At 50.6% G+C, this 26,629-nt stretch overlaps 1 protein-coding gene across 1 annotated transcript; it reads right to left on the bottom strand.

Annotated features, from left to right (window-relative positions):
* Positions 1–873: 873 nt before the first annotated feature.
* On the bottom strand, positions 874–26,478 carry AXIN2 (axin 2). The gene is given in 14 exon segments (XM_055796911.1): positions 874–2,716; positions 6,961–7,128; positions 8,321–8,355; positions 8,357–8,417; positions 8,963–9,057; positions 9,059–9,182; positions 9,466–9,645; positions 9,767–10,263; positions 10,474–10,614; positions 12,541–12,643; positions 18,198–18,338; positions 24,269–25,029; positions 25,031–25,199; positions 26,306–26,478. Coding segments are annotated over 13 exon segments (2,496 nt in total). The 5' UTR covers positions 25,094–25,199; positions 26,306–26,478; the 3' UTR covers positions 874–2,589.
* Between the last annotated feature and the right edge of the window lie 151 nt (positions 26,479–26,629).

Raw genomic sequence — 26,629 nt, 5'->3', positions numbered from 1 at the left:
GGTGGAGAGAGAAGGGGGGGGGGGGGGGGGGGGAAACCCCTAGTCGGTGCCATTGGTCTAGCAAAAGAAAAGAGGCTGGCTTTGGTTACCAACAGGACAGACCAAAAGCATTTCCACAATTGCTTTCCCAGGGTTACTCGCTTGAGCCGGGGAAGGTCTGGGCGACAGCTGGGAGACAAATCCATCCCTGGTATGGGCAGCTTCCCTCAGGAACAAATTAAGCCTGCTCAGCTATAAAATAGGTTCTGTACCATAAATCCTGGCAAGAGGGAAGGCGCACGGGTACGAGCTCCCCAGCGTTTGTCCTGCTCAGCCGCTGCCATCGACCCTCTCCCCAGCTCGGCCACACTAGCCAGGGCTTCACAAAGCTGGTTTTTGCTCTGACAGGCGATGCAGGTGAAAAGTCCCAGCTCAATTGCACCTGGGTAAGGCTGTGACCAACCCTCCATCACCTAACTGATGTGCCATGGCCCTGCAGGATTGCTCCAGCAGCAGGACCACCCCGTCCCCCCGAACATCGCACCCTGGCCTCACCAGCCCGCTTCCAGGGCAAGAGCAAGTCCCACTCCTCTACCAGCCTGGTCTCTTCCCATCAGGTAGGCTTGGTGGTGCAACCTGGGCAGTAAGGCTATGCTAAATTTACAGCCTGATTAGCTGAGGGAGCTGTAAAAGATTTAATTATTGCATGGCAGTGCAGTCCCAGCCTTTGCCTGGTCCGCTTGAGTTGCAACCGCTTCCCAGCAGGAGCAGCCCCTGCCAAGGCAGGGCAGGGCAGAGCTCAGCGGCCCTTTCCAGCCACCACCATACATGAGAAGAAACCTTTTAAGGCATTAAGGGTGGGGAAAAAAAAAAAAAAAAAAAGGTCAGACAATATTAATTTGAAAAATATAAAATTTTAATAAAGGCTACATCTCTTAATTACAATAATTATTGTACCAAGTAATTTTTTTTTTAAATGAAACTCTTTATAATGCATAATTTACAGTATAAGTAGAACAAAATGCCATGGCAAAAGTCATGAGTACAGGACTTGTAATAAAAGGCATAAAATATATTTATACATAAACCCCTTAAACAAACAAGGGAAAGCTTGAACCCTGAATATAGGGCGACGCATGGTCTCGTAACACCATGCAGGCACAGGTACTGTACTGATTAAATTTTAAAAACACTAGAGATAGTGTATTAATATTTTCACCATACATTTTCTACAATATATACAGACTTATACAAAGTAGCAATGGCAAACAGAACGCACAGATTAACTTAATCAACACAAAACCCAACTGTAGAAATGCAAGGTCTTTCTCGGGAAAGGGTCGCTCTGTCCCGACACCCACGCACACGCACACACGAAGCTACTGCCAAGGCTTGCGGAGAGCCTTTGCCCACATCTCCCACAGGCTCACGTGGGTGTTGTGAGGGTAAGGCAAAAAAAAAACCCAACAACAAACCCCAACCAAAAAACACCACACAACAAATCACGCGCTCCACACCGATCGGAAAATATGCCCCATCGTAGTTCCATGTCGCTGAAATACAAGTTGTGCTAACATTGACGCAGAATGGCTAAAAAAACCCAACCATTAGCTAGCTATGTGGAATACATACGGGATTTTTAACCTGGCTTTTGCAACATGTCCTTTTGGTGTGCTAGGTATGGAGACGCGAACTGGCTGGCTGCTTCTACAGCTCTCCCAGGCTCGGGGTTTTGCTCTGCCTTGCCTGAACCCAGAGAGGCACTGGACACCACCTGGTACCCTCACCCCTGCCAGCAGCAAAGCAAAAACCTCACACCACAGAAATCCATGGACAAAATAACAAGTTGCTGTTATTATATTGCATCTAACATATTTAACGCTTAAGACCTTTATTTCAAATTAGAGCAGCATAGATTAAAATGCACCGGTCTCTAGATGAATGGTAGGACAGTATTTTTATTTCGGCTTTTATTAATTCTATTGTTTCTTTAGAAAAGTTTTATCTTCACTGAGAGAAATACTGGGCACGACGTCACTCCTTCCCTCCTCCCCCTTCAAAAAACAAAATCACAAATGCGCTCATAGCCAAACTCCTAAATTTTAGATAGTGGGAACAATATAAAAAAATAAAATAATCCTTCCTCCCCTCACCCCACTTCCCAGCCCCTCTCTTCTCCATTTTTAAAGCAGCATATCCAAAAACTGGACTTAAGGGAAAACAGACTGTTCAATAAATATCAATAAGGATTACTGTTAAGGTAAGCTATACACAGTTTCTCTTAGTCCATAGATTTCGGATCCCCAGGAAATCATATATTATGTATGGAAGTCTCTCAAACACAGTCTGCATCTCCAATAGCCAACAGTGGTCATGTTTTTAATAAATAGTTCAGGGTTTTTATCATCTCAGTACCCAACTCATGAATAATAAATGCCATTTTTTTCCTCTAAGGCTAATTCAGTAAAGTCTTCATAGACTTCACTTTTTTTCTTCATTGGTTCAAAACTTTCCTTCAGAGTTTTTTTTTTTTTTCAACTTTCCTTGTCATCACTACTGTTGTGTGTCCAAAGACTTTTCTAGCTTAACTTTTCTTAAACACGGATGCCATCAATCGATCCTTTCTACTTTCCCGAGAATCCTTCCTTCGTACATCGGCAGGATGGTTTCGTCTTCCCAAATCTCTTCAAACACTGCACCGCAGTCAAACTCGTCGCTTGCTTTTTTGAAGTAGTATCTGTGGTAAGGAGAATTAAAACACATTTAAAAATCAAAAGGTAAAGCAAAGGATGCTTTGGCAGTTCTTTTAACCACAACATTTCCAATCTCTCTCTCCTAGGATGCTCCTCCAGTGCCCAGCTTGGCCAGGAAAACCTCAAGGCTGCTCAGGTCCAAGAACACGAAAGCATCCCCAGGGCTGCAGGGATGGCGATGGGACAGAGGAGCAGGGCTGTGCACACTACTCAGCGGTGACAACAGTCTTCTACAGTGAGTAAATTATACGTGTTGGTAGTGGATATCCTCAGCCGTAAAGAAAATTAGAAAGCATGGTGATTTCTGGTCAAATATCTTATTTAAAAAATAAATAAATAGAATTTCAAAGCAAGGCTTTCTTAAGGTTCCCCTCTCTCCCCACCTTCTTTTTTTCATGTGTTTTCTTGTTTCAAAGCTGAAGCCCAACATTAAAATTAGCAACTGTTATTAAAAGGAGAGGCTTTTTAGGCATACGGATGGATTAAAAGAAAACCGTCCCAGCTTCCTGCAACGCAAAAGCTGAAACTCTGTGGTACTCCCACTGAAAAAAAAACAACCCGGGAGCCTCACATTCGAAACACCCGAATGCCTAATTCACATATCCATTTTAAGTGACAGAAACTCCTGTATTTGTTTCCTGATGCTTCCTAGCAGTCTGAGGCGCAGAGCAGCCCTGGTCCAGCCTTTGGGACGTGACACGGGGAGGTCAAGTAGCAGTGTCCTGCATTCCTGCTCTTTTGCTCCGGGTCCTTAGATCATGAAGCCAACGCTCCCAGAGACAAAAAGCACCCCCACCCCTCCCGTGTCAAACAGTAAGGACCCCTCTATTATCCTGAATTAGACCGTTCAGCTTCTTGATTAAAGGTTCCTTTTATCCCGTTTGGAGCTTTCTTCCTTCTAAGGCTGCTTAATTGCATATGCACAAATGAAGGGCTTCCATTCAGAGGGGTAGCATTTAGGGAGCCTGTCCGTCTGCCGCCGCACACCTCCTCGGACATGCCTGCTCCCTTGGAAAAGTGCTTTGCCATCTGATCGCCAGGGATGGAAAAACCTTCATCAGATGGATTACAAAGAAAAATATAAAAAAATTAACCCCTCCCACACCCCTCCCCTGTAGTTTCCAGACAACTGGGGTTGGCAGATGTTTGTTAGGGGAAAGGGTTTTGCAATTATTAATTTTTTTAGGATGGAAAAGGAGATCAGATTAAGCTCACTTACTATTAAAACTGAAAAAGCCACAGCAGGGTTTTAGAATTTATTTGTTTATATTTTTTGTGACTGTTCTATTACGCATTTTTAAAATGCTCAGTAACAGCCGCCTGGCAAATCTTCTTTATTTTTAGGGTATGTTAAAATTATTTTGGTAGGGGGATAAAAGCTGGCATTTTAGTTAAAGAAATGAAGCCAGCTCCATTTAGTCAAGGTATGGTTAGGATTTATTTTTGTAAAGTCATTCCAGGCTGAATTGACACATGTTGCGTCTTTAATGGCTCAGCAAGGAAAAACATCTTATTTAAGTCCTTCAGAGCCTGCACTCATTGAAGTCAATGGCCCAGCTCCCACCAACTTTCATGCTGCAGGTCAAGGCCACAATTCCCCAGGCCAGCAGCCTTGAAACAAAACCAAAAAAACCCAAGGAAAGTTTGAATGAATTACAAAGAACTTTCTCTTCCCTTTCCCCTTCTCCGCCCCTCTCCAGATAACAGCCACTCTTCCCAATAGCTTCCTCCACAAGCCCAGGCCCTGGCTGTGTTTACAAAATTTTTATTTGAGAAAACATGCTATGACCTTTTACATAATTACAACCTTATTTCACAGAGAAAAGGGGGAAAAAAAAGAAAGAGGAGGCAAAGCAGAAAAATCCTCCCCCACAACATCTTCAAACAAGTCACTCTGCTCTTATTTGCTCAGAAACGGGCTTTCCATTGAAACATATTTTATGTGGCAAGCTTTCCTTTTTTTTTTTTTTTTTAAATTTTTTTTTTATTTTATTTTTTGGGACATCTGGCACCAATCGCGGCGAGCAGGCCTGGCGTTACAGCTCTGTTTTGAACCGCTGCCATCTTCAGATTACCCGACACCACCCAGTTTTTTGTGCGTGTATGTTTGTTTTTTGTTAACGCCATCAGTATTAAATCACTGCTTAATTCCTCCTTTTTTTGGGGGGGGTGGGAAGGAAAGCAAAGCAGCGATTTCCCGGCGGCTGCCCCACGGCAGGGCTGGCCATGCGGCTCTGGCATCGCGGGAGCCCGAGGTACCCGCCTTGCAAACTGATCCAATCAATAAAGAATTTGGAGAGCGGAGCATTTCTGCATGTCTTTGTGCATTAAATGAAAGGCAACGGCTTCAAAGACATGCTTATTAAATGTGCCTTAAAAAGAAATCAATGCCAGATGTGACCAAAGCAGCCTAGTTAGTGCCTCCCCATTAACACACACGCTACTCCGGGCACTGCGGACCTCTTCCCTGAAGGTCACCCGCAGTTTCACTCAAAGTCCAGCCAAAAGTCAAAGCTTAGATCAAAATGATTCCCTGGAGGTACACACATTTGTGTAATTAGTTTCACCTTGTGTCTGTGCAAGATAAAATACTGGGCATGTACCCAAGTTCCTTTTATAAATTTCTGTATTGTCTTTACCCAGGTGTAAAGGGGTGAGATCTAAGCAAAACGTTGTTTCATCCTTGTCAGTCACTTAAAAACATTTTCTAAAGTAATTACAGTCTGACAAGGCACAAATAATTGCACCTGGAGGGGCTTTTGGGCCACAGAGGTTTTAGTAGCCTATTCCTGCGCTTGGGCATCACCCAAAAAATGTCACCAAAAAACAAACAAACAAACAAACAAAAGGATCTATTTTGGGGAGGGGTGGGGGACTACACAGCCACTGGAGCAGCAGCAGACCGGTGGTGAAGCCAGAGAAACTGGTCTGCAACTGGGGATCGAGGCTGCAGCAGCCGGAGGAGGAGCATGGTGCACCAGGGAGGCTTGAGGGGCTGGCAAATGGTGCAAGGGTGCAAGAAGCCCAGGGCCCTCTCCTGCAGGTTGTCCAGGCTGGGTGTACTTGCAGGTTGCTGCCATCTGATGGCAGCTGGGCGGGCTGCAGAGATGGGTTTGGGGAAGGACTGGCAGGATTTCAGCCCCAGCCCCCCCCCCCCCCCCCCCCCCCCCCCCCGTGCATCAGCCATAGCCAGACCCCAGCTCTGCATCCCCCCGCCTGAGAGCACCCTTGCGTCACCCACGGCTGATCTGCACAGGTGGACTTTGTAAAGCTAGAGACAGGCCAGTGATGGAGCACCAGATGGGAAGTCCTCAGACCAAACCCAAATGACCTTCTGGAGGGTAAACCAGAGGCTGCCAGTTACAGGGCAAGCCTCCCGGCTCTTTGAAGCACCACCAAATTCAGTACAGAATCAAAACTTAAAGCTGGAACTTCCCTCTCGTGCTCACCCTGCAGGAGAAGTGGCCAACAGAGGATCCCACCAGTGGCCAGATCCACTGGGAAAATACAGCGAAAATAGCCAACATGAAGCTAGTACCATGGGAACTAGAAGAGCAGGGGAAGCAGCAAACTGGTTAAACTGGGAGCTGGGCCCTGGAAACCAGCCAGGCAGGGTTTTTTGGCATTTCTGAGGAGGAACTCGGTACAGCTGGTGGAGCTTTCCCTGCAGGGCAGAGATGGTTTTTCCCCCAGTGAAGAGAAAAGCTCGTTCGCTGCATCTCAGCTACATGTCCATTCAGATGCAACATCCCAACCTTTCACCGATCCCATTTACAGCCACACCATTGCACACACGCAAAGAAAAAAATAATTAAAAATGGAAAAATTAAATTAGTATGCAATGCAGGAGGCCAGCACCAAGATGAATGCTGACCCCAGTTTGGAAACCAAGCCCCACTCCTCCGTGCCTTTGCCGCACGACCATCCCAGCTTCTCCTGGTATTCAAGCTTTTTGGACAAAGGGTGTACCACGAAGCCTGCCAGCCTGCATCCTTAGGCAACTGGGGGAGGAGGCTGAGGAGAGAGATGGAGAGGAGGTGGCCCCGCAGCCAGACTGCAGCTCAGCGCCCCCTTTTCCATCTCCAACTTGCTCTTGGTTTGCGTGGGAAGAGAATAAGAAGATCTACAGCATCCAAAAGCGAGGTAAATGTGCCATTGCAGGTAGACCTGCAAAATATCTGCTGATACTTTTGACTTACTAAAGAACAAACAGATCACAGATTCTTACCTGTAATTTCCCTTTTTGCTCAGCTGTTCTTTAAAGTGCCCAAGTGTCAGGCTCTGGGCCTTTAACATCCTCCTGTAGGGAATTTCTTCTCCGCAAAAAAAATAGGTGACAACCAACTCACTAGACTGAGAGGTGTGAACAACTGGCAGTTTCTTTGGCTCTTTGTGACTGAAAAACAGAAAACACAAACCCGTCTATTTTCCCATTTGAGAGCAGACCGTTTCACCGCACGCAAGCCAGCAGTGTTTCTGCCACACGTAACGCTGGTCGGAAATACCCTGGGTGTGACCTGAGAAGTCAGATATTCCTGTACTCGCCGTGAATTTGTCATGCTGCACTTGCACAGCCCTTTGCTGGGCTCCCACAACAGCTCCTGCTCGCTGTGATGGTGGGAATCGTGGCATCGCAGAGCACGCAGCCACGGGCAGCAGAGATCTCGTTCCATTTTATGGATGGGAGAACTGAGGGATGGAGGTTAGATGCTTGCTGGAAGCATCAGAGCAGGACGGCAGGCCAGGCGAGCGAGCCCCGGTACTGTACACCTCTGATTTTAAAAGGCTCATTTCATCTGCCTTCATACAAAGCATCTGCCCAGCTTTTCTGCACGCACAAAACCACCTGCAACAACCAACAGCTAACAAAGCAAAACCACCGCCACATTCTTCACCTGGGGTACACAGGTAATCTTATTTTTCCTCGGTGAGGACACAATTAACTGGATCTTGTCATCTGCACTAAGAAACCCTTCTTAAAGAATAATTAAAACAATATTACCCAGCAAAATGGCAACACTGTAGTGAATACCATGCAGCCAAACCTACAACTGCTTCTGAGGCAATGTACACTTGGCATGTCAAAAGGTCACAAAGTGTTAGTCCGCAGTAATTTAGTCTTCCTAATTTGTTCTAAGTCTTTGTAGAGTGGCTTCAGAAAAAAAGCTGCTAGCAAAGACAGCTGGTGGACTTAAGGTCAACCAATTAAAAATGAAAGGCTCTAGTCAGGTGGCTCAGTCTGGACTTCAAACATTACTCATTGCTTAAGATGAAGAGGGTAAGAAAGAAAACTTTAATTATTTAGGCCATTTTAGACCTCTCTGTAGCAGTTTTCTTGTTAAAAGAACCATCCTGTAATTAGACTAATCCAATCTTTGTCCACTTTACAGGAATGCAAGTTAAAAAGAGCCAGAGACAAGACTTGAAAATGTTTTGTTCTTTCTTTAAGAAGAATGTTTGAAAGACGAAATTTTGGATACAAGAACTTCCTCTCTTTTCGAAGTGCAATCCATTTAATGAAAATATAATCATGATATATATATATATATATATATTTCTCAATCCTTTTCTGCATGTGCAGTACTCACTCTTCTGTCGTTAGACTTGCATTGCAGAAAGGGGTGTTTCCCCCCCTGAACGGCAGCGGAGTGGTTTCGATCCCTCTGCTGATTTGAGGTTGAACATCTGAAGTGGAGAGGGGGAGGGCAAGTGGGGAAGAAGAGAAAAAAAAACAAAACAAAACAACACACTTTAAAAAAAAATTGTTGAAATACAATCTTCTTAATTGAAGTCTCCTGTGGGTCATTAAGTTCGCTCTTTGTATCAACCCTCACATGTTGTAAACAATCAAAGGAACCAGTCCAATTCTTCACTTGGTATGTAGCTGGAGTCCGTCCCAGAGGAAAAATGGGCAAATTACAGCCATCAAAAGAGTGGAAGTAATAGTCTAGGATTCAAACTATTTGCGCCGGGGTAGGGTGGGGTTGTAATAAGGAGGCTCATCCTTGGGGCTCGGCCAAGCCGTGCCGTCACATGTCCCCATGGTCTGGCCCCATGGCTGACCCTCTACCTAGACAGGGAGGACACCATCCACGTCCGCCGCCTTGCCCGCCATCAGCCTGCGCGTTGGCTGAAGACAAGCACGCCCACCGCCCAGCAAACCTCTCCTACCCCCCGCCGTTCCCCGGACCCCACCGCAGGACCAGGACCGTCCCTCCCGTGGCCATTACCGTTGCTTCTGCGGCTTGGAGACCTCAGCGAGCCGGCGACACGCTTCCTCCAGCTGCGCCAGGGTGTTGGGTGGGGTGAGCGGGGGCATGGCGGGGGTCCTGGACGAAGGGGTGGGCGGGCTGCGCCCCGCGCGGGTGGCTGCCGGTGCCCCACGGGTGGTGGCGGCCAGGGGCCCCCTTGGTGAAGTCGGAGCTGTAGGCCTTCTTTGTGCTTTGTGTGCTTGGGGAGGGAAGAAGTCGGGTTAGAAAAGCTGGAAAATATGACTTTAATAGCAGCTCCTATTCTGCTCGCTCCCTCTCAAAAGTCTGTCATAACATGAAAGGAGGTTTATTGCCAAAAACATGACATTTTTGTGGTTTTTCTGGTTCTGCGGAACAGCTTTTATATTAAACCGGAGGAGCAAAGAGTCTCATTTGTTTTTAGCGATTGTAAAAATAGACAGCCCATGTAATATATAAATATTTACTGGGAGCGATATTGCTGTAGACAGCTGCGTATTTACCTATGGGGCTTGTGCTTATTTTGTCTCTCACTCTCCAGCATCCACTGCCAGACGTTCTGCGCCCGGTCCGCCTCGCCCCCTGGTAGCTGCACCCCACCAGGGCCGGGCAGCCCCCCGTCCCCGGCCGGCAAGGCGACGCTCTCAGCTCCTCTGCCCGGCCTCTTCGGCAGCGTCCCCGCCCTGCTGATGGCAAGAAGGGGACAGAAGCCCGCTGTTAGTCCCCTGCGCTGCTGCGGGGCTGTCCCGATGACGGGGTGATGGTTTGGGGTGGATGTGATGGAGAGAGATGCTCGTGACTTACCCGAAGGGCTCCGGCGGAGGGAGAGGGGGGTCTGTGCTTTTCGGTTGCCCCTTGCACTTGGGGTAGCAGTAGTATTCGCTGCCCGCTGGGCAGCAGCACTGCACCCGCTGAGCCGCCTCTGCTTCGATCTGCTCCTTTGTCTTGGGCACGGTGTGGTGGTGGATGTAGTGGTGGTGGACGTGCTTGGTGGTCTGCCTGGTGATGAATCCCTTACCCACCAAGGCGCACGACGCCAGCGAGGCCGCGCCGGGCTGCAGCTTGCCCATCGGCAGGCGGTCAGGGGAGCGGGCACGAGGGCTGTGCCGGCCCATGCCAGGCGACTGGCAGCCGGGGGTCTTCAGCACACGGGAGAGATGCTCGTCCAGGATGGCCTGGGGGTCCTCCTCGTAGCTGCCGGAGGGCAGGAGCGAGAGCGGGTGCTGCGGATGCTGGGGGTTCACCATCTCCCTACTGCTCTGCAGGCTGGCGGGAAGCTCTGAGCCCTCCTTCTCCTCATCCTGCCGGCCAAGCGATGGCAAGGAATAAATGCAAGAGGACGGGGAGGCGGCGAGGCGTGCGCCTGAGTGTCCCCCCCATGGGCTCGTGAACTGCAGTGCAATTGAAACGCGTTTCTCCCCGTGGGCAGGATACAGCCCCTTCCCACGCCCTCCCAAGCCGGGTGGCATGCGGCGAGCTCTGCCCAGCCCCGGGAGGGTTAATCCTCCTACCTCCTTGATTTGCTGCAGCCTCTCCTCCAGACTGTCCATGGTTTCCTGCTCCTGCTTCAGCTTCTCTAGCCGGGAAATGAGCTCCGCAGCGAAGGCAGCTGGCTCCACCGGGGTCATCTCCCTGGGAAGACGGTGGGTCCTCTACAAGGAGCGGGGACAGAAGGCACAAGGCATGTTTAGTGGGCAGCGCGGGGCGCGGGGCGCTTAGCCGGAGCAGCATCGCCAGCCCCGCTACGCTTGTTGTGTCTCCATGTTTGGATGAAAAGACGACCGCAACTAGGCATGGTCTGCTCTGGATTTTTATGAGCTAGTGCTGTGGCCTCATGGAGTGACATCCTCCCCACCAGCGTTTGCCTTCGGCAGGAGCAGTTGGTCGCACTCTGAGGAACCCCGCTTGTTCTCTCTGTAGTACAACCAGCCCATCAGTAGCTACTCTGAAGTAGAAAATCTTCAAAGACTGTTGTCAAACATCAAAAAAAAAAAAAAAAAAAAAAAAACCTCTGAGGTGGGAGGGAGAGACTTTAACTCAAGGAATAAAGTGAGTATAAACAGAAAGGAGTTGGAAATTAAAAAAAATAAGATGGGGGAGAAAAAGGGAAAGGAAAAAAAAAAAAGAAGAAAAAAAAAAAAAGAAGTCAAACGGTTGCAGATCAGAGAAGTGCTGGTAATTTATTTCCTGGCTACACACTGGGCACCTTTGAGGTAGTGTTGTCTCAACAGTGTCCTAGATCTCTTCCCCCCCCTCCATCTCTTTGTACAGAAAATGAAGAAAGCTGCTGCAGGCTAGCGGTGCTACACTGCTGAGCTTGGCTGCCTCAAGCAGATCTATCAAGGGAAAAAGGGAACATCTCCAAATCAAGTGCAGAATATAAAAAGGCAAAACGTGAATTTCTGCCAAAAGAAGCAAACATGGCAGGAAAAGGGGAGGGAAAAAAAAAAAAAAAAAAAAAAAAAAAAGGAAAAAGAAACCACCCACCCGACTCTGCCCTCCCTCCTGCTACCCCCCATGCACCCCACTCCTCGCCTCCACTCTCCCTCTCTCTCCCTCTCCCCCCCCCCCCCCCCCCCCCCAAAAGCAGAAAGCTGAACTGCCAACTCTTTCACATACTACCCACCAGATGAGGTGGGGCCTCTCTCCGGCAACCACTTAGCTCCAGAAATGATGTGAGGGTAGAAAAAGGCCACTCTGCTGGAAATTGTCACTCTTACACAAGCTGGCTCTATTCAGTCCCTGATCAAAGCACTGCCTTACAGAGAAAGTCGATTTGCACGCCCTGGGACAAAATAATCTAATTTACAAGCTCAGGCTATAGAACTTTCTTTAGGGAGGAAGGGGAAAAAAAATACCAAAAGGAAAGCCCACATAAACCACCCCCTCCCTCCACCAGAAATATCACCTATGATTTCTTGCTGCTTAAGACAGCAAAAAGAGGAATTTTAGCATATTAATCTCAAGACAAGATAAGTTTATACTTGTCTGTGTAAACAGTTTATTCAGTGCAGGAATCAGGAGTCTGCAAGTCAACTGAATTAGCAAATCAGTGAGTTAATTTTCAAAAGCACGGCAGTGCCGCGCATTGGATCCCCTCAAAGCAAGGCATGTATCTGCTGCAAACGCCTCTCTTCTGGGAGATCCTGCTCACCGCCAGCCTACAGCCGATGTGCTCTCGGAGGCCGCCAGTGATGCGCAGCAGGCCAAGCCCTGGTCTGCTCGGCGCCGGCGGAGGTGTCAGGGTGGTGGCCAGAGCCAAGGCTCTCACCAGACCCAGCCGGGGCACCTCTGCTTGGCTTTAGACCAGCAGGACAAATTCAGTGCCACTGCAAAGCCCTCATCAGCACCTGGTTTTCAGGGAAGGACCAAAATGGGGCTGTACACAAGGAGGTTTTTGCAAGGATGCCGAGAGCACATGGCTCCTGCCCGACACCAAGCAGCAGCTCTTCTCTGGCATCCACCCGCAGGGATGGCAACGCTCTCCTCCCCTGCTCCCTTCCCTCCACGCGTGCTCATGCCCAGCCCCAGCACATCCCACGGCCAACCCACACCCAGGAGCTCCCACCTGAACTTACCGGAAAATGAGGTAGAGAAACTTGACCATTGGCCTTGACGCTCCGATGCATTTCCCGCTGGAGCTGCTTCTTGCTCCCAATTCTGTACGGGGGGATCCCATCTCTGCATGCAGAAGAGAGGTGACCATCATCAGCTGGGGCTCTCCCCACGCTCTAACCAAGGTGATGCTTCTCCATCACCTCTGAAACCACCCACCCAGGCACACTACAGGCCCACGCTCCCAGGGGTGCTAAGCCCTCTGGCTGTCACCTGAAGCCTTAAACATCTGGCAGCTCGGGAATCGCCTGTGCCACCATGTACAGGGATATGTGGTAATTAAGCAAGAGCTGAAAAGCAAGCTGAAGGCAGCTCTGTGCGGGAAGACGCCCGCAGGTCCCATCAGCTTCTCTGCTGAGGCAGCTTACAGCAAGGCCCTTCCAATGCTTGGCTGCTGCTTCTGCCCTTTTATTTTTGTTGCTGTTTCACCACCGAACCACGCTCTCTAAGGCCACAACTTTCCTCAAGCTTTGCAACACCCCACGGAGCAAAAACGAGAACAAGAAGGAAGAGGCTGAAGACAGACAGCAACCCAAAGGCTGCTCCCCATCCCTAGCCCTACCCAAGAGGTGCCACGTCCCCCTGCCCCGAGGCTGGCCGGCACGGGTGGGCCACTGCAAGGACGAGCAAAGCCAGGCCATACCCTCGGGGGACGGCACTGCTCCCCTCACCCAGAAGCCATGAGGGGAGACCCAGTGAAAGCGCTGTCGGGAACGGCCCCCACGCAGCACAGCCCGCCCCGGGCACGCTGGCACGCGGCCGCACGCGGGATCGCCTCCGTTCGGATCAAAGGGCCTCCTACAGACAGCGGGGACAGCCCGAAGAGCACGCCTGGAGACCCCCAATGTCTACTCCTACCCCTTTCCTCAGACTGCCTGAATAACCTTGATCTCCGGCCCCAGCCCTTTCATCCAACTGCCCCCACACCTGACTCATCTCCTGAGCGGAGAGAATGGCTCCTGCCCAGGAGGAGGAGCGGCAGCTGAGCAGGCAGCGGTGGCCCCGTGCCACTGCTGGAGGAGCCAACGTGGCATGGTGGCCCCACGTGCCATGGCGTCCCCACGTGTCATGGCGTCCCTGTGTGCTGCCCCCCATGGCCACGGTGGTGCTGGCCACACACCGACCCGTTCTGGACACGCAGCAGGAGACAAGGTGTGAGGAAACACCTTCCCGGGGACACCATGTCCCTTCTCTTGAGGAGAGCGATCAGGTGCCATCGCTCCACGCTCAAGGGTTGAAGCATGCTATCACAGGCCTTTGTGAAGACCTTGGCCAAAGCGTTGAGTTGCCGTTAAATAAATAAGCCAGATTAAGCTGCAAAGTCTGGAGTGAAAGATCAGAACGATTTCATCTTAATAAACTTGGGAAAATCTTTATAACAAAAGAGAAAGTCCTCGACGCCACAAGATGAATGCTGGCCTCTTTCAGACACAGTCCATGAACACACGTTACATTACAAGTGAAAGCAGCGAATTGCCCTAATGTCCCCCACCGCACAACACGGGGCTCTGGAGCACCTGCCAGGGAAGCAGCCCAGCATGCACTGGCCAACGCAGCTGGCCATGGCCACCAACTGCAGCTGCTGGTGGCCGCCAAGCATTTCTGCTCCAAGAACCCATGGGGCAACAGGGCTTGGGACACATGACACACCTTAGCTTTGGGGGAGGATGGGCAAAAAAGCAAATCTAAGGTGAAAACCAAATCACCTGTACCTTCAGAGAAGCATTCGATAACGAGGGCTTCCCGAGATCAGGGTCTCTTAGGGAAGACCTTCAATATAGGGAATGACCAGTAAAACAGGCATTTTAAAGGTCAGTAAAAATGCCAGCATGAGCATGTCACATGTACACATACACATGGGACTAATCCCATTAACATACTCAACAAAAGAAGAGGAGGTGTCCTCTACAAAAGGCAGTCCAAGAGGCCAGATGAAGAAGAGCAGGGAAGCAGCTGAAGGTCTGTGCGTTCAACACAAGGCACCCAAGGACACAACCAAAGGACAATGGGGAGCCCTGCAGCCCTCCTGTGCTCTCCACCTCCCTCCAGGTCTGCAAGCACAAGACGCTGTCCCCAAGCCCTCTGCTGCGGCCACCAAGCTGGGAGCACATCTCCTTGCAATGCATCCCTGAAATCCCAGCTCCGGGGGGACCATCTCTGCACAAATGGACAGTCCTGGGACAGGCTATGGAGCAGGAGCAGGGACATGTGCCATTTCCAGGCAGGCTGGCTTGAAGAGGAGGAGGAAAAGTGACACTGACCCAACAGCACAGTTCCTCACTTACATTTAAGACCTGCCCTCATTCAGGTCAGCGCAGAAGTAGCTCCTTCCCCCTAAAACTCCTCCAGTTGCACCAACAAGCCCCACATCAAACCTGCTCCCTGCTTCTACAGCTCTGCCTGTCAGAAGAGTTTTACAACCTGTAACAATGTGCAGAATTAAGAAAAGGTTTTTACAAAAAAAAAAAAAAAAGAGGGATTTCACTGAGTTGGGAAGGCTGCAGAGCAGCTTGGGAAAGACAGCCTGAGGAACGGGGAGGGACTTTTACAGCCACTTTGACGAGCGCTGTCTAAACCTAGCCCTTCCACATGAAAGGGGGGAAAAGAGACAAAGCCAGGGCTGAAGGGGTGACCAACGGCTGATCCCCAACTGCAGGGGGGACAGATGGATAGAGCTGGAGCCAGGCTCAGTACAGCAAGAGATGCAGGGGGCAGGGGGAACCCTGATGCTGCAGCAGACCCCCCAGACCAGGAAAAAGTACCTTTGAAATGAAAAGGCTGAGCTTGGCCAGAGGTTTTGGAGCAGGACAGGGGTTAACCCCAGCTCTCCAGGTGCCAGCTCTCCCCTTGCTCCAGCAGCAAACATTTGCACTCACTTTCTTGGCTACTAAAAGCTGCGGGCTGAAGAGCTAGAGTTTAGGCACTAAATAGTAGAGTGTAATTATAAACATTTCAGCTAACCAGGCTGGGGCTAAGCCAATCTGTTTCTGGGGGAAACACTAGTTTGAAGTCTTCTACCCAGTCAGCTGCCATTTAAGCTGAGCCAATTATCTTAGCCTTTTGACTCAGATGTGCCTGACCTAACCTGAATGTAGTTTTACTGCTGCTTTGAAATATCAGACTCATGCGCATATGCATTCACTCCCATCTTCATTTGGCAACGGCTCTGAAACAAGCCTCTGATCTTGCCAACATCAAAAGCCTGGTTTGTAAGATAAGGTAATATTTGAAGTTTGCTCAGCAGCATTCCCCTGTGTCCAAAGTAAATCCATAAATAAGATATAAGCAAATAAAAAAAAAAAAAAATCCCCTTTCCTCCCCCCCCCCCCCCCCCAATCAAGAAATGGAAATACAAATTTGCATGATGCTTTGTGGCTATTACAGAATATATACGGACAGACTGATCCCTGGCATCTATAATAAAATAAAAAGGCAGACTGTGCATTATTTGGAGACTCTCCTAATTCCAGTACAGTTTGGATTTAGAGTTATTTAAAAAACCCCTCACTTTACTGCTATGTCTGACAGACTTTTCCAGAACGAGTTTTTCCTCTTCAGTTGATACCAATATAAGCCAAAAGAACTAATTTGCATTCACACTGACGAAACAGAATAAACCCAGGTCCTCTCTTAAAGGGGGGTAAAACCTCGCAGGCAGGGGAGCACCCGGGCTCAGCCTGAGAGCACAGCGGGTTTGTGCCCCAAACACGTCCACAGCATCTTCAGCAACCAGCAGAGCCAGGTGCCAGGAGGGGCTGTGAATCCCAAATGCTTTACTGCAATCTTGGCAGCAGCCCTTCGCCTCTGCAAAGGAAGTTTTACATCAGCCTTAACTTTAAGCCCAGCTTCCAAAACTGCCAATTTACCTCTCCCGCTTCCAAAAACACCCACCATCCCGGCATGCCTGCCTGGCTCCCGACCCCACGGATGGAGCGTGGCTGCAGGGATGCCCAGGGGACCGGTTCTGCAGCAGGAAATATTCCTTTTTGCAACCTCCACCATCCCGCTCGCCGGCCCCAGCCCTCCCCGCCGCCCCCCCAACCTGGAGCTGCGGGCAGTTTAATCAGCCAAGCTTCCCCAAACTCTCACAGCCTGCGCCGGCTATTGTTACGGCAGGAAAAAACAGGCAGGCTCCTTTCACGCGCTGCTTTATGGGGAGCTCCTATTCACTTGTTCAAGCAAATTTCAAAGCGGGCTGCTGCCCTCTCATCCCCGCTAAGCTCCCCTGGACTAACAATGGGCTGAAAGCGATTCAGTTAAGCCTTTCATCCACCATGCACTTTATTTCTCACTCAGTGCTCTCATCTGTATAAGGCCTACAATTGGCATTGCTGTGAAGAGAGGGTATAATCCTAGCCCTGTGAATCCCAAGTGACCCTACACTGGTCCAGAAATGACTAACCCAATGAATGCTCTGTTGACACATGATCACATACAACCAGAGCCAGTAAGAAGAAATAAAGAAGTCACCCTATGATTCAGCTCTTTTATTTAATGCCAATATTGTTCAATAAGGGAATCTGGTGGGACAACAAACTATTTTTTTTCCATAATATCAGTTCAAAACACACATGTGCATTAAAAAAAAAAAAGTTTGTTTATGCATCAAGGATTTTTGGTAAATCCTCTTTTCCGTTGTGCATCATCACGCACACTGACTTTAAAAACCCAGCCTGGAGGAACACACAGCAACCACAGGACATGTCTGACAGGGACACTGGGGAAGTTTCACCTATGAGATGAAGACCAGGAATGCAGCACTGTTTGCAGGTGGGCTTTTCTAGAGCACTTGTACTTAAATGAAGCACACAAAACACAAATGACAACATCTGCCTTCTGTCCAGTTGAAGAAAATGGTCCTTAAGAACACTAAGTGAGTCTTACTGTCTCCTCTAAAGACACAAAAGCACCATTTCTCTCCTGCTGGGGAAAGCAAACCGAGGAAGAACAGTCAAATGACTTGCTCCCAGTTGCCCACTTCTCAGCAGTCAGGAGGAAAAGACAGATCCTGCAACTCCCAGGCTCAGCCACAGCATCATCTCTCTTCCCTACACTCCTGAGGCACCCAGACCTGATCCATGCAGCTCCATTCAAATGGCTCTTTGAAGACTGCCCCAGCCATATTAGATGAGCAGCTATTTGCCCCTTCAGGTCACTGGCCCTATTACTGTACATTCTGACATTAATGATGAACGTTAATTACAGAAAGCACTTCCTATAGGAAGTAATCTCCTCCTCTTTGATGACTGATAACTAGTTAAGGAAGCCTGGCCTTAAGACAAAGGCTCAGGGAGATACACTCCTTGGGTTAGTCAGGCAGCCCCATTAGCATAGGGGAAAACATGTTTGCTCAGCTGCAGTTGCAAAATGGCAATAGAGGGATTCATTATTTTACTCCATCCGATACCTCCAACGACCACATGAAGAGCAAGGCTGCCATGCCCTGCTACACCTCTCGGTTTAGGTGCACACCTCCGTTTCGGCAGCCCCTACTCAACAGCGAGTAGAAGCAGGGTGATGCCCCTGGACCCATCGCTCCCGTAAGCCCCCATGGTGCATCGGCACAGCAGATCCACAGCTGGTGCATCCCAAAGGGCCCCAGCCCACACTAGATACTTACACGCTGCTGTCCGTCATCGACATGGAGTCGTCCGTCAGGGCATCACTAGATATTTCGCTATCATTCGCGCTGGTTGCTGGAGCAAAAAGATAGCCAGAATTCACATGGTATGGGTTAATGGGATCGTTCCTCTTGAAGGACCTAGGGACAAGCAAAAGAGGAATGGTTACCAGTCAGTCAGGCTAGCGAGAAGCACACAGGGTTCATGGTAGCACTGTCCTTACGGGACACGCACACTGGCTGCACAACCTCTTGAGAAGCAACCAACCATCCACCGCTCAGACCAGCGGCAACCAGGACACGCTCTGTCTAAACACACTCAAAGTCCAGCTTGAAAGGTGTCGCTTTTAGCACTGGAAGCGTGCTTTAGAAAATCCCTGGAAGCACCTCTACATACTTTGATACCTTCAAAAACTCGGTCCTTCAAGCTTGACGCTGCACTGCTGAGGTTAGCAGGAGTTTTGCCGTTGGCATCGGCAGGCAAAAGATCAAGAAGTTCATAGCTCAAGTCCCACTGAAAGCCATCGAGGCATCAGCTAATAAATGCTTACGTCTGCTCTGAAACAGGAGTTAGGGCCCCTTTGGGAATACAAGTTACAGTACCAGCGTTGCCTGAAACGAGAGAACTGCCCGAAAACTACTGGAGCAGGACCACCACGGACAGGGCTGAAACCTGCTGCTCAGGCTTGGCCCCCCAGAGATGGGTGCCATCTTCCCAGCGTTATAAAAGCAGGCAATAAAAAGGCCCAGTTCTTAGGAAAACCTACTACTTGTTTAACTTGTGGTTTTGTGCAGGGAAGAGGAGGATGGGGGATGCGAGGACAGGAGCAGCAGGTTGTATTAATGAGCATGGTGGTTACTGATGCCAACACCTTTGGCTTCACTTGGAGAAGCAAACCCAAAGCCCAGCCTGGCTGTTTGAGTACCCAAGAGCGGTCGAGTGAAAAATTCATGGGCAGTGACATGGGCTGTGATAGAGGTGGCGAGGTCATCGCAGGGAAGGGGGAGACCCTGGCGCCCCTGCTGCCTCCCATTACTCCAACTTCCCAGCCAGGATCAATATACATATCTTCAGCAGGTGATAAGGGGATTATGCAGGGAGGTTTGAAAGCAGCATGTTAAGGTGCACATTTTGTTCCTCTTCCAGGGAAAGATGGGGTTGTTAAGCTTCTGCCTTTGTATATCAAAGCAAAAGGCCTTGTCATCTGATAAGGACTGCTGATTTTAATAATTAGGGCCACTTACCCAGGACTTGGGGGCCTAAGGAATGTGCCAGCAGGCTTGGCAGGTTTTTTTTAATGGGCTTTCCACCTCCCTGCCCCCCCCCCCGGGGGGTTGGAGGGGAGCAGCTGGGTTTAAGTGAGCAGCAATGTCCTCCCACCGCCCTGCTCTCCATCCCTCACAACCAGCAGGCACCCCATGCCCCCGCTGCCCCACATTCCTGCACCGCCAGCACCAAAAACAGGAGCCCCCACAAAGGCTTAAGTTTAAAAAAAGAAAAAAAAAAAAAAAAAAAAAAAGGGAAAGGGGAAGCATGGTGGGGAAGATGGGCCTCTCTGGTATGAGAGGCTTGGGGCTGGCTGCAGGCAGGTATTCAGCCTAGCCGGGGCTGCATTCCTTTCTGAAGGAGGCCAAGGCATTTCTGATGGGGAGAGATCAAGATGTTAAAAAATATATATCTGGGAAGAAGAAGACAAAAAAAAATATGAGATAGTAAGGAATGCCACAGGAAAGAAGTAAAATCGTCAAAGATAAATTAATTCCACATGTGGGTGAAAGCTAAGTTATCCTACTACTACTACAAAAAAAGTTCCTCTAAAAAAACATGTAGTCTTCTGCTCTGATTCAGGGGGTTGTGCAGTCCAAGCGCCCCTTCCTAGGTCCTTGGGGGGCTTTCGGGTCAACTGTGCAAGAGGATGCAGCTCTTAAAACTATTTGAATTGAAACCATCTCAGGTCTTGAGAGCCCATCTGAGGTCCATGAGGCTCAGGGGTGCAGGATGCTCTACGAGGTGCAGGGGTGCCCGATGCTCCCCAGCACAGGACCACCACCTTGCTGGGAGGTGGCTGTGTCACTCCTGGTTACATCCAGGAGGGCTGATTTGCCACGTTCTTCCAGCAGACGGGTTGCTGGAGAGGCTGGCGTGGGGGCGGAGGCAGCGGGTCTGTATGAATACGGCACAGGGAGAGGTGTGTCCAAATACAGCATTTGAAAGATATAATTAGAGAAAGTGGCCACAACTAACTCATCTTCCCATCAGTACTGAACTGCAGCACCCATTCACCTCCCAACACCTCATGGACCAAAACCAAAGAACCCCTACAGCTGACATTTTTAAAGTAAGCTCCCACATTCCACCCCCAACACACCGCCCCACAGAAATCGCCCCATCCTTTAAGCAAACCAGTGAGGGCCGTTTTGCTATGTTTAATTTTTTTTTAATTTAACCACCTTACTACAGTAATTGCACCCAGATGCATCAAGTTGCCTGCGAGGGTTTTAAATTCCAGCAGAAAGCGGTGGTCTCCTGCCACAGATGCTACACACACAAACACACACCCCAGCTCCAAACGCAATATGCAAAGTGTTTTCAGCTGTCAGGTAGCAGTTGCTCTGGAGCTTCAAGGAGAATGTCTGATGTTTCTCAGCCTATTCTTATCTTTATGCGATGACACACAGCATGTAACTCCCTACATGCTATGTTAGGCAATGGGCATATCAGAGGTATTATAATGCCATGAAAATTTCAGGGGCTCTTGGTTGTACCCCCTGTTCTGAGGGTACAGTTTCAGAGTGTGGGCATTGTTTGTTTTCTTTTTATTGTCAACCTCTGCTTCTTAGAAATAAAAGCGCTCTGACAGTTCAAACCACAGATTTATACAGTAAGATAAGAAAATCTACAAGGAGCATTTTGAGGTAAAATTGAATCTCATTAAGTATTTTCTTGGGACAAACATCACTGGGCAATCGTGGGTTTGAAAACAAAAAAGGAAAAACACATGCATGCACAAACCTGGGGGGGGGGGGGAAAAGTATAGTTTTGTTAAAATATGTTAATCACAGCTTCCATGCTCTAATTGTAGAACACTGCTTCGAGCATAGCTTTACAATGGCATCATTTACTTTGATAATTGAAGCCAAACTTGGTTCCAATAACTTCACACACAAGGAGCTCCACTGGCGGGTCCTTTCAAAGGCCAGGAAGCACTGGGAGCCGGCAGAAGGCCATCTGCAAGCTCCAGCCTTCTCAAAGCAAGGCCAGTCCCACTGATGTTAAGAGCTTAATGGGAGGCAGATGAGTCCACCTTGGCCTGCACAAAACCATGCTACACAGCGGCACTGCAAAGGAAGAAGCACTCTCTGTGTACACAAAGTCGCGCGTGGTAAATTTAGAAGCGTGTATAAATAATAGCTGGAATTCCTGGAGCATGGGGCCAGGTCCAGCGCAGCGTGGGGAGGCCACTTTTAACCACACCACAACCTACAGGGGAGGGGAGTCGCTTTGAAGGACAAGAGGGAAGTCCTGCATTCAAAATATTCCCTGTATTAGGGCTCCAAATATACAACCAACAGTCTGCATGCATACGCCTGCTTTGCAGCCAGGTGCAAACGCTGTGTTTGCACTTGACTTCTCCTGTTCCTGTCCATCACTGATGCTGGGGCCAAACGAAGTCTTTCAACTTGTATGGTTTCTGCCATCTCCCGTTTGCCCTGGTTTTGGCCGTGACTCCATGCCCTGGGATTTCCAGGTGGTTTCCCACCCAAATACAGGGCTGGCCTGAGGCTGCCCTGCTCCGACCATCAGGTGTGCTCAGCCCAGCACTCCCGGCTTTCCCTGGTCTAATCACATTGAAACCCACCGAGGCGAATGGCAAGAGCCTGGACAGTGCTTCAAAAAACCATAACGCGCCGAGCAGAAATTCTTTAACTCCATCACACACGCACGAGGAGGGAGGTGTGGTTTGGCCACTCACCAGGAAAGACTTTGTGCAAGCTTCAGCTCCAATCCTAAAGACAATCCTAAATGCTGAGTGATGAGAGATAACCCATCCATATGCTCATCAGCTTCTAGCACAAGTGGCTTCACGAATGGGTAGCTCAGGGAGGAACTGAGAAGCATCTCAGCTTGACCTCCCTCTCTTTGCATTGAGATCTGTTGGCCCCATGGAGAGCCAAAGCTCCTGGAAATTCAACAGAGGGTGATCAAAGCAAAATGCAGTACCTAATGTCCTAGGAGGGTAGATCTGACATGTGAGGAGCAAGCTGGATTAATCCCTGGACAAAAAAAAAAAAAAAGGAAGAAAAAAGAAAGAAAAAAAACAAAAGGAAAAAACCCAGCACTAATCAGGCAAGCAGCCACTGCTCTGCGAGAGCTCTCCTGGACAAGGCACATGTAGGTTTTTAGCAGGGCCTGCAGCTCTGGTAGAACATTACAGCCAAGCCCTTCCAGCACTGAATACCAACAAAGGCTGAGAGATAAAAGCATCAAACGCCCCCCTCCTGGAAAGCAAGCGAAGGGCAGCAGTTCAAACCAAGTTCTGGAGAACAGCAGATGCTCAGACAGTAACATTCAGGCACGAGATGAGGATCCCAAACCCCAAGCCCTCCACCGAGCAGCTGCCAGCGAAAGCCCCCCCGTGCAGCCCCCAGCAGGAGAGGTCCAGGGGCCACGCCAGGACAGAGCGCATCCCAACGGCCGGCACCCGCGGCCAGCACCCCTCCATCGCCCCTCGGCCACAGGGCCACCAGGAGGGACGGCAGCAGAGGCCTCTGGCTCCACGGCAGCCTCCCGGGCCAGGGGGCTCCCCGGCAGCCGGGCACCGGGCAGCCCGGCACAGCTGGAAGCGCTCGCGGGGCAGGAGAGGAGGGCGAGCTCCAGCAAAGCCTCCCCAGGAGAAGCCCTGACTCCCTTTGATGTCTGTGAATCACAGACACACTCTCAAAATTCCTGTAAAGGAGATGTCAAACACTCACCATACCAAACCCCAACCTCCTGGGCCAGCGGAGGAGAGCGCACATCTGCCAGCAGAGCCCTCTCCTCTCAGCCCTGATTCAACAATCCACATTTATGGCAAGGGTGGGGAGAGGAAAGAATACATTTTCAGAGGATTATACAACTCATCATTTGCTCATCAGAGTCTCCCTTTCCCATCCCCCCCCTTCACTTCGCGTTGGCTCTTACTTTCCTCACCCTCGCACCGCTGTGCCATCCACACTCCCAACAAAAGAGAAGGGGTCCGCCACGCAGACACACCCCACGACAAGGGCACGAGGCGACCCCACCGCCACGCCACGCTCCCCACATCCCTCCGCGCTGCCATCAGACACAACCACGTTTTAATGAGTTCAACTTGGAGCACACAGCCAACCAAAGACCTACAGGAGAGCACCAAGGATCTGCTATTACTCTGTACCTGGCATGTCTCTATTACCTTAAGTACTCAATCTTAAGTATCCTCCTGTATGCATTGGCTCGGAGCCACCCTAAATGGCTTTGACAGATACCAACACCCAACGCGATGGGAGAGGCCGCACATCACACATGCACCGTCAAAATAAAAGCAGATTTTGTGCAAGTTGCAGAGTTTGATGTAGTAAGTGCATACATTTCCTCCTCCATGACCGCACAATTGCTTCCCACATAACCAACGTAGTTAAACACTGGTTGATGGTGGAGTTGGGGAACGAGTAGGTTACATTATTCGTGCGTCTATATGATCCACTCTACTACTGCTCTTAATAGGTTTGAAAGTTGAACCAATAATTAACGCATGTCCGGAGGACATAGTTGCTATGAAGTTTTTGATCTATAAGAGATCTGAAGGAGCCAATAGGGCTTAAGAGCACAGGATCTTGCCTTCTTCTGCACAGAAGGGGGGGAAAAGCCCCTAATGCAGCCAACACCCCCAGAATTCCAGTGTTGGGAGGCATGGAGGAGTACCTGTGCTCCCAGCCCCACGGGAAGCCCTGCTGCCCCTCAACCCCCTGCTAGCTCTCCGGCACACGACCCCAACAGGGCTCTCAAAGTCCTTGAAGTTAAAACAAAGCACAACTTCCAGGGGCTCCCTTACCTGTATCCGTTCTCCATCGTCTCCGTAGCTCTGACATTTGCTGTAACCCTCAACGTCTTGCTGGATAGTCCAACTACCGAAGGCAAGATTTTGTTTTTAAAGTCTGCACAGCTCCATTCTTCTTCTTCATTCAAGGTCGGGAGATAGCCACAGACAACTTTTAAGCTCCCCAGTCCATTGCTGTTCATGTAAGCAGGATTCTCTCCTCCACTCCTTACATATTCGAGGTATATATCAGAAGTTAAAAACATCTGGTAAGCATTTTCCTCCATCACAGTCTGAATCTCAGTCTGTGCCTGATCAAACATGATAGAATCTATCTGCTGCTTCTTGATGCTATCCCTTATGTAGGTCTTGGTAGCAGGCTTGAGCTGCTTGGAGACGATGCTGTTGTTCTCAATGTACCTTTTGTATATAGCTTTGGCTACTCTTAAAGTTTTGGTATCCTTAAGGTCCATCTGCCTGAAGCCATTGCAGGCAAACCAGAAGTCTAAGGTATCCACACATTTTTCCCTTTCCAGGAAGGTCCGAAAAAGATAGGCACCATCTTGATCTCCCAACAAGGAATGCAAGGATTTGGTCCATCTGGCCAGAGGGGAGTCTGGCGATGCGCTGCCTTCCGGCTCCCCGAGTCCGTTCTCATTCCTCCGCGGGGCAGGAGGCACCGGCATGGCCTTGAAGCTTTGGCTTTTGGGGAGAAACGAGCTGGCGAGTTGCGGGCATGGTGCTTCTCCTTCCTCCCCCGGGACAGGGGGTCGGGGGGGCGTCTTCCCTGAAGCTGCTGCTGGGGTCTGGGAGGTGGGCGAGGACCACAGCGCTGCTCATGGCTCCGCAGCCCGGTGGGGAGAGGGGCTCCCAGTTGCTCCAGGAGCTGCCTGCGCCTCTGCCTTCCTCTGCCTGGAGTCAGCAGGGGATCCTCTGAGCCTCCTCTCTGCAGAGGGAGGGGAAAAAAAAAAGGGGGGTGGGGGGGGTGGGGAGAAAAAAGGAGTATTGATCTAATCAAAACCAGATCCTCCCAACATCAAAGGCAAAAAGTAAACAGGCTTTTCAACTCTTCACATTCGGGAGAAAAAAAAAAAAAAAGAAGGGGGGGGAAGAGAGAGAAAGGCAGGGCAGCGGGAGCGCGGCTCTATCGCCAGCCCGATCGCGACTATCAGATCCGCTCCGCTGAACTCCCGGCGCACTTTAGCGGGGCCGGGCCGGGGTGCCTGTGTGTGCTGCCCCCCCCCCCAGCTCACGGCAGCACGGGGTGCCCCTGCCCCGGCATCTGGTTCCCATTTTGCACCCCCCACCCCCCTCGCCCTCCTCCAGCGCGCACGCTGCGCGCTCCAGCAACACCGCGCAACCGGGGACCGTGTCCCCCCACCCCCCCACCCCGGGCTTTTGGGGCGGCTTCCCTGCAGAAACCAGATGCTGGAGCAGGTCCCCCCCCCGCCAAAAAAAAAAATAAAAAATATGGACCCCCCCTTCTACGGGGCGGGGGCGCGAGGCGCGGCCGCGGTACCTGGGTGCTGCGGGGCATCCTGGCCCCGCGCCCCCCCGGCCGGGAGCCCCCGAACCGCGCCGGGGGAGAGCGAAATAAATAGAAAGAAACACGGGGAAGGGGGGGGGGAAGGGGGCAGCCTCGGAAAGCGCCGACCCCGGCCGGCCGGGCTGCCCGGCGCTGCAGCGGCGCGCTAAATAAATAATAATAGTAATAATAATAAAAATAATAATAAAAACCTGCTCCAGAAATGGCGACGGGCTGGGAGGAGAGAGGTCGGAGCCGGAGCTGGGGTGGGGGGGAAGGGGGGGGGGGGGGGGGGGGGGGGGGAAAGTCCGGAGCGACTTGGATCCTCCGAGCCCTGTGCAACAGCCGGCCCCAGCCTGGCCGCGGAGAGAGGCAGCGCGCCCGCGCAGCGCGGCACCGCAAGGCGCGCACACACACACAAAAATTAAAAAAAAAAAAAAATTAAAAAAAAGAAAAATACCCCTATTAAAAAAAAAAAATAAGCCCTGCCGGGAGCGCGGCCCGCTGCCCCCGAAGTTGCCACTCACCGCGAAGCCGGAGCTCGCTGCGCGCCCGCGGCCCTGCCGCTCTCCGCCGCCGGCAGCGCGCAGGCTGGCCCCGCTCCCCCCGCGCCCCTCGCTGTCCTTCTTCTTCCTCCTCCTCCTCCTCCTCCTCTCCTCCCCGGCGGTGCAACCGCATCGGAGAGCATCGGGAAGGGGGGGGGGGGGGGGGGGAGAGGGGGGGGGCGAGGGGGGGCTGCGAGGGAAGGAGCCCACTGCGATCCGCGCCTCCCTCCTCTCCCTCCCCTGGTTATTTATTTTATTTATTTTAAATACAAAAGCACTGGTCCCTCCCCCGCCTCCTCCCCCTGC

Source organism: Falco peregrinus, chromosome 2 (genome assembly GCF_023634155.1).
Source record: "Falco peregrinus isolate bFalPer1 chromosome 2, bFalPer1.pri, whole genome shotgun sequence".
Taxonomy (NCBI): domain Eukaryota; kingdom Metazoa; phylum Chordata; class Aves; order Falconiformes; family Falconidae; genus Falco; species Falco peregrinus.
The sequence above is the reverse complement of the archived record's forward strand: the minus strand, read 5'-3'. Positions and strand labels throughout refer to the sequence as shown.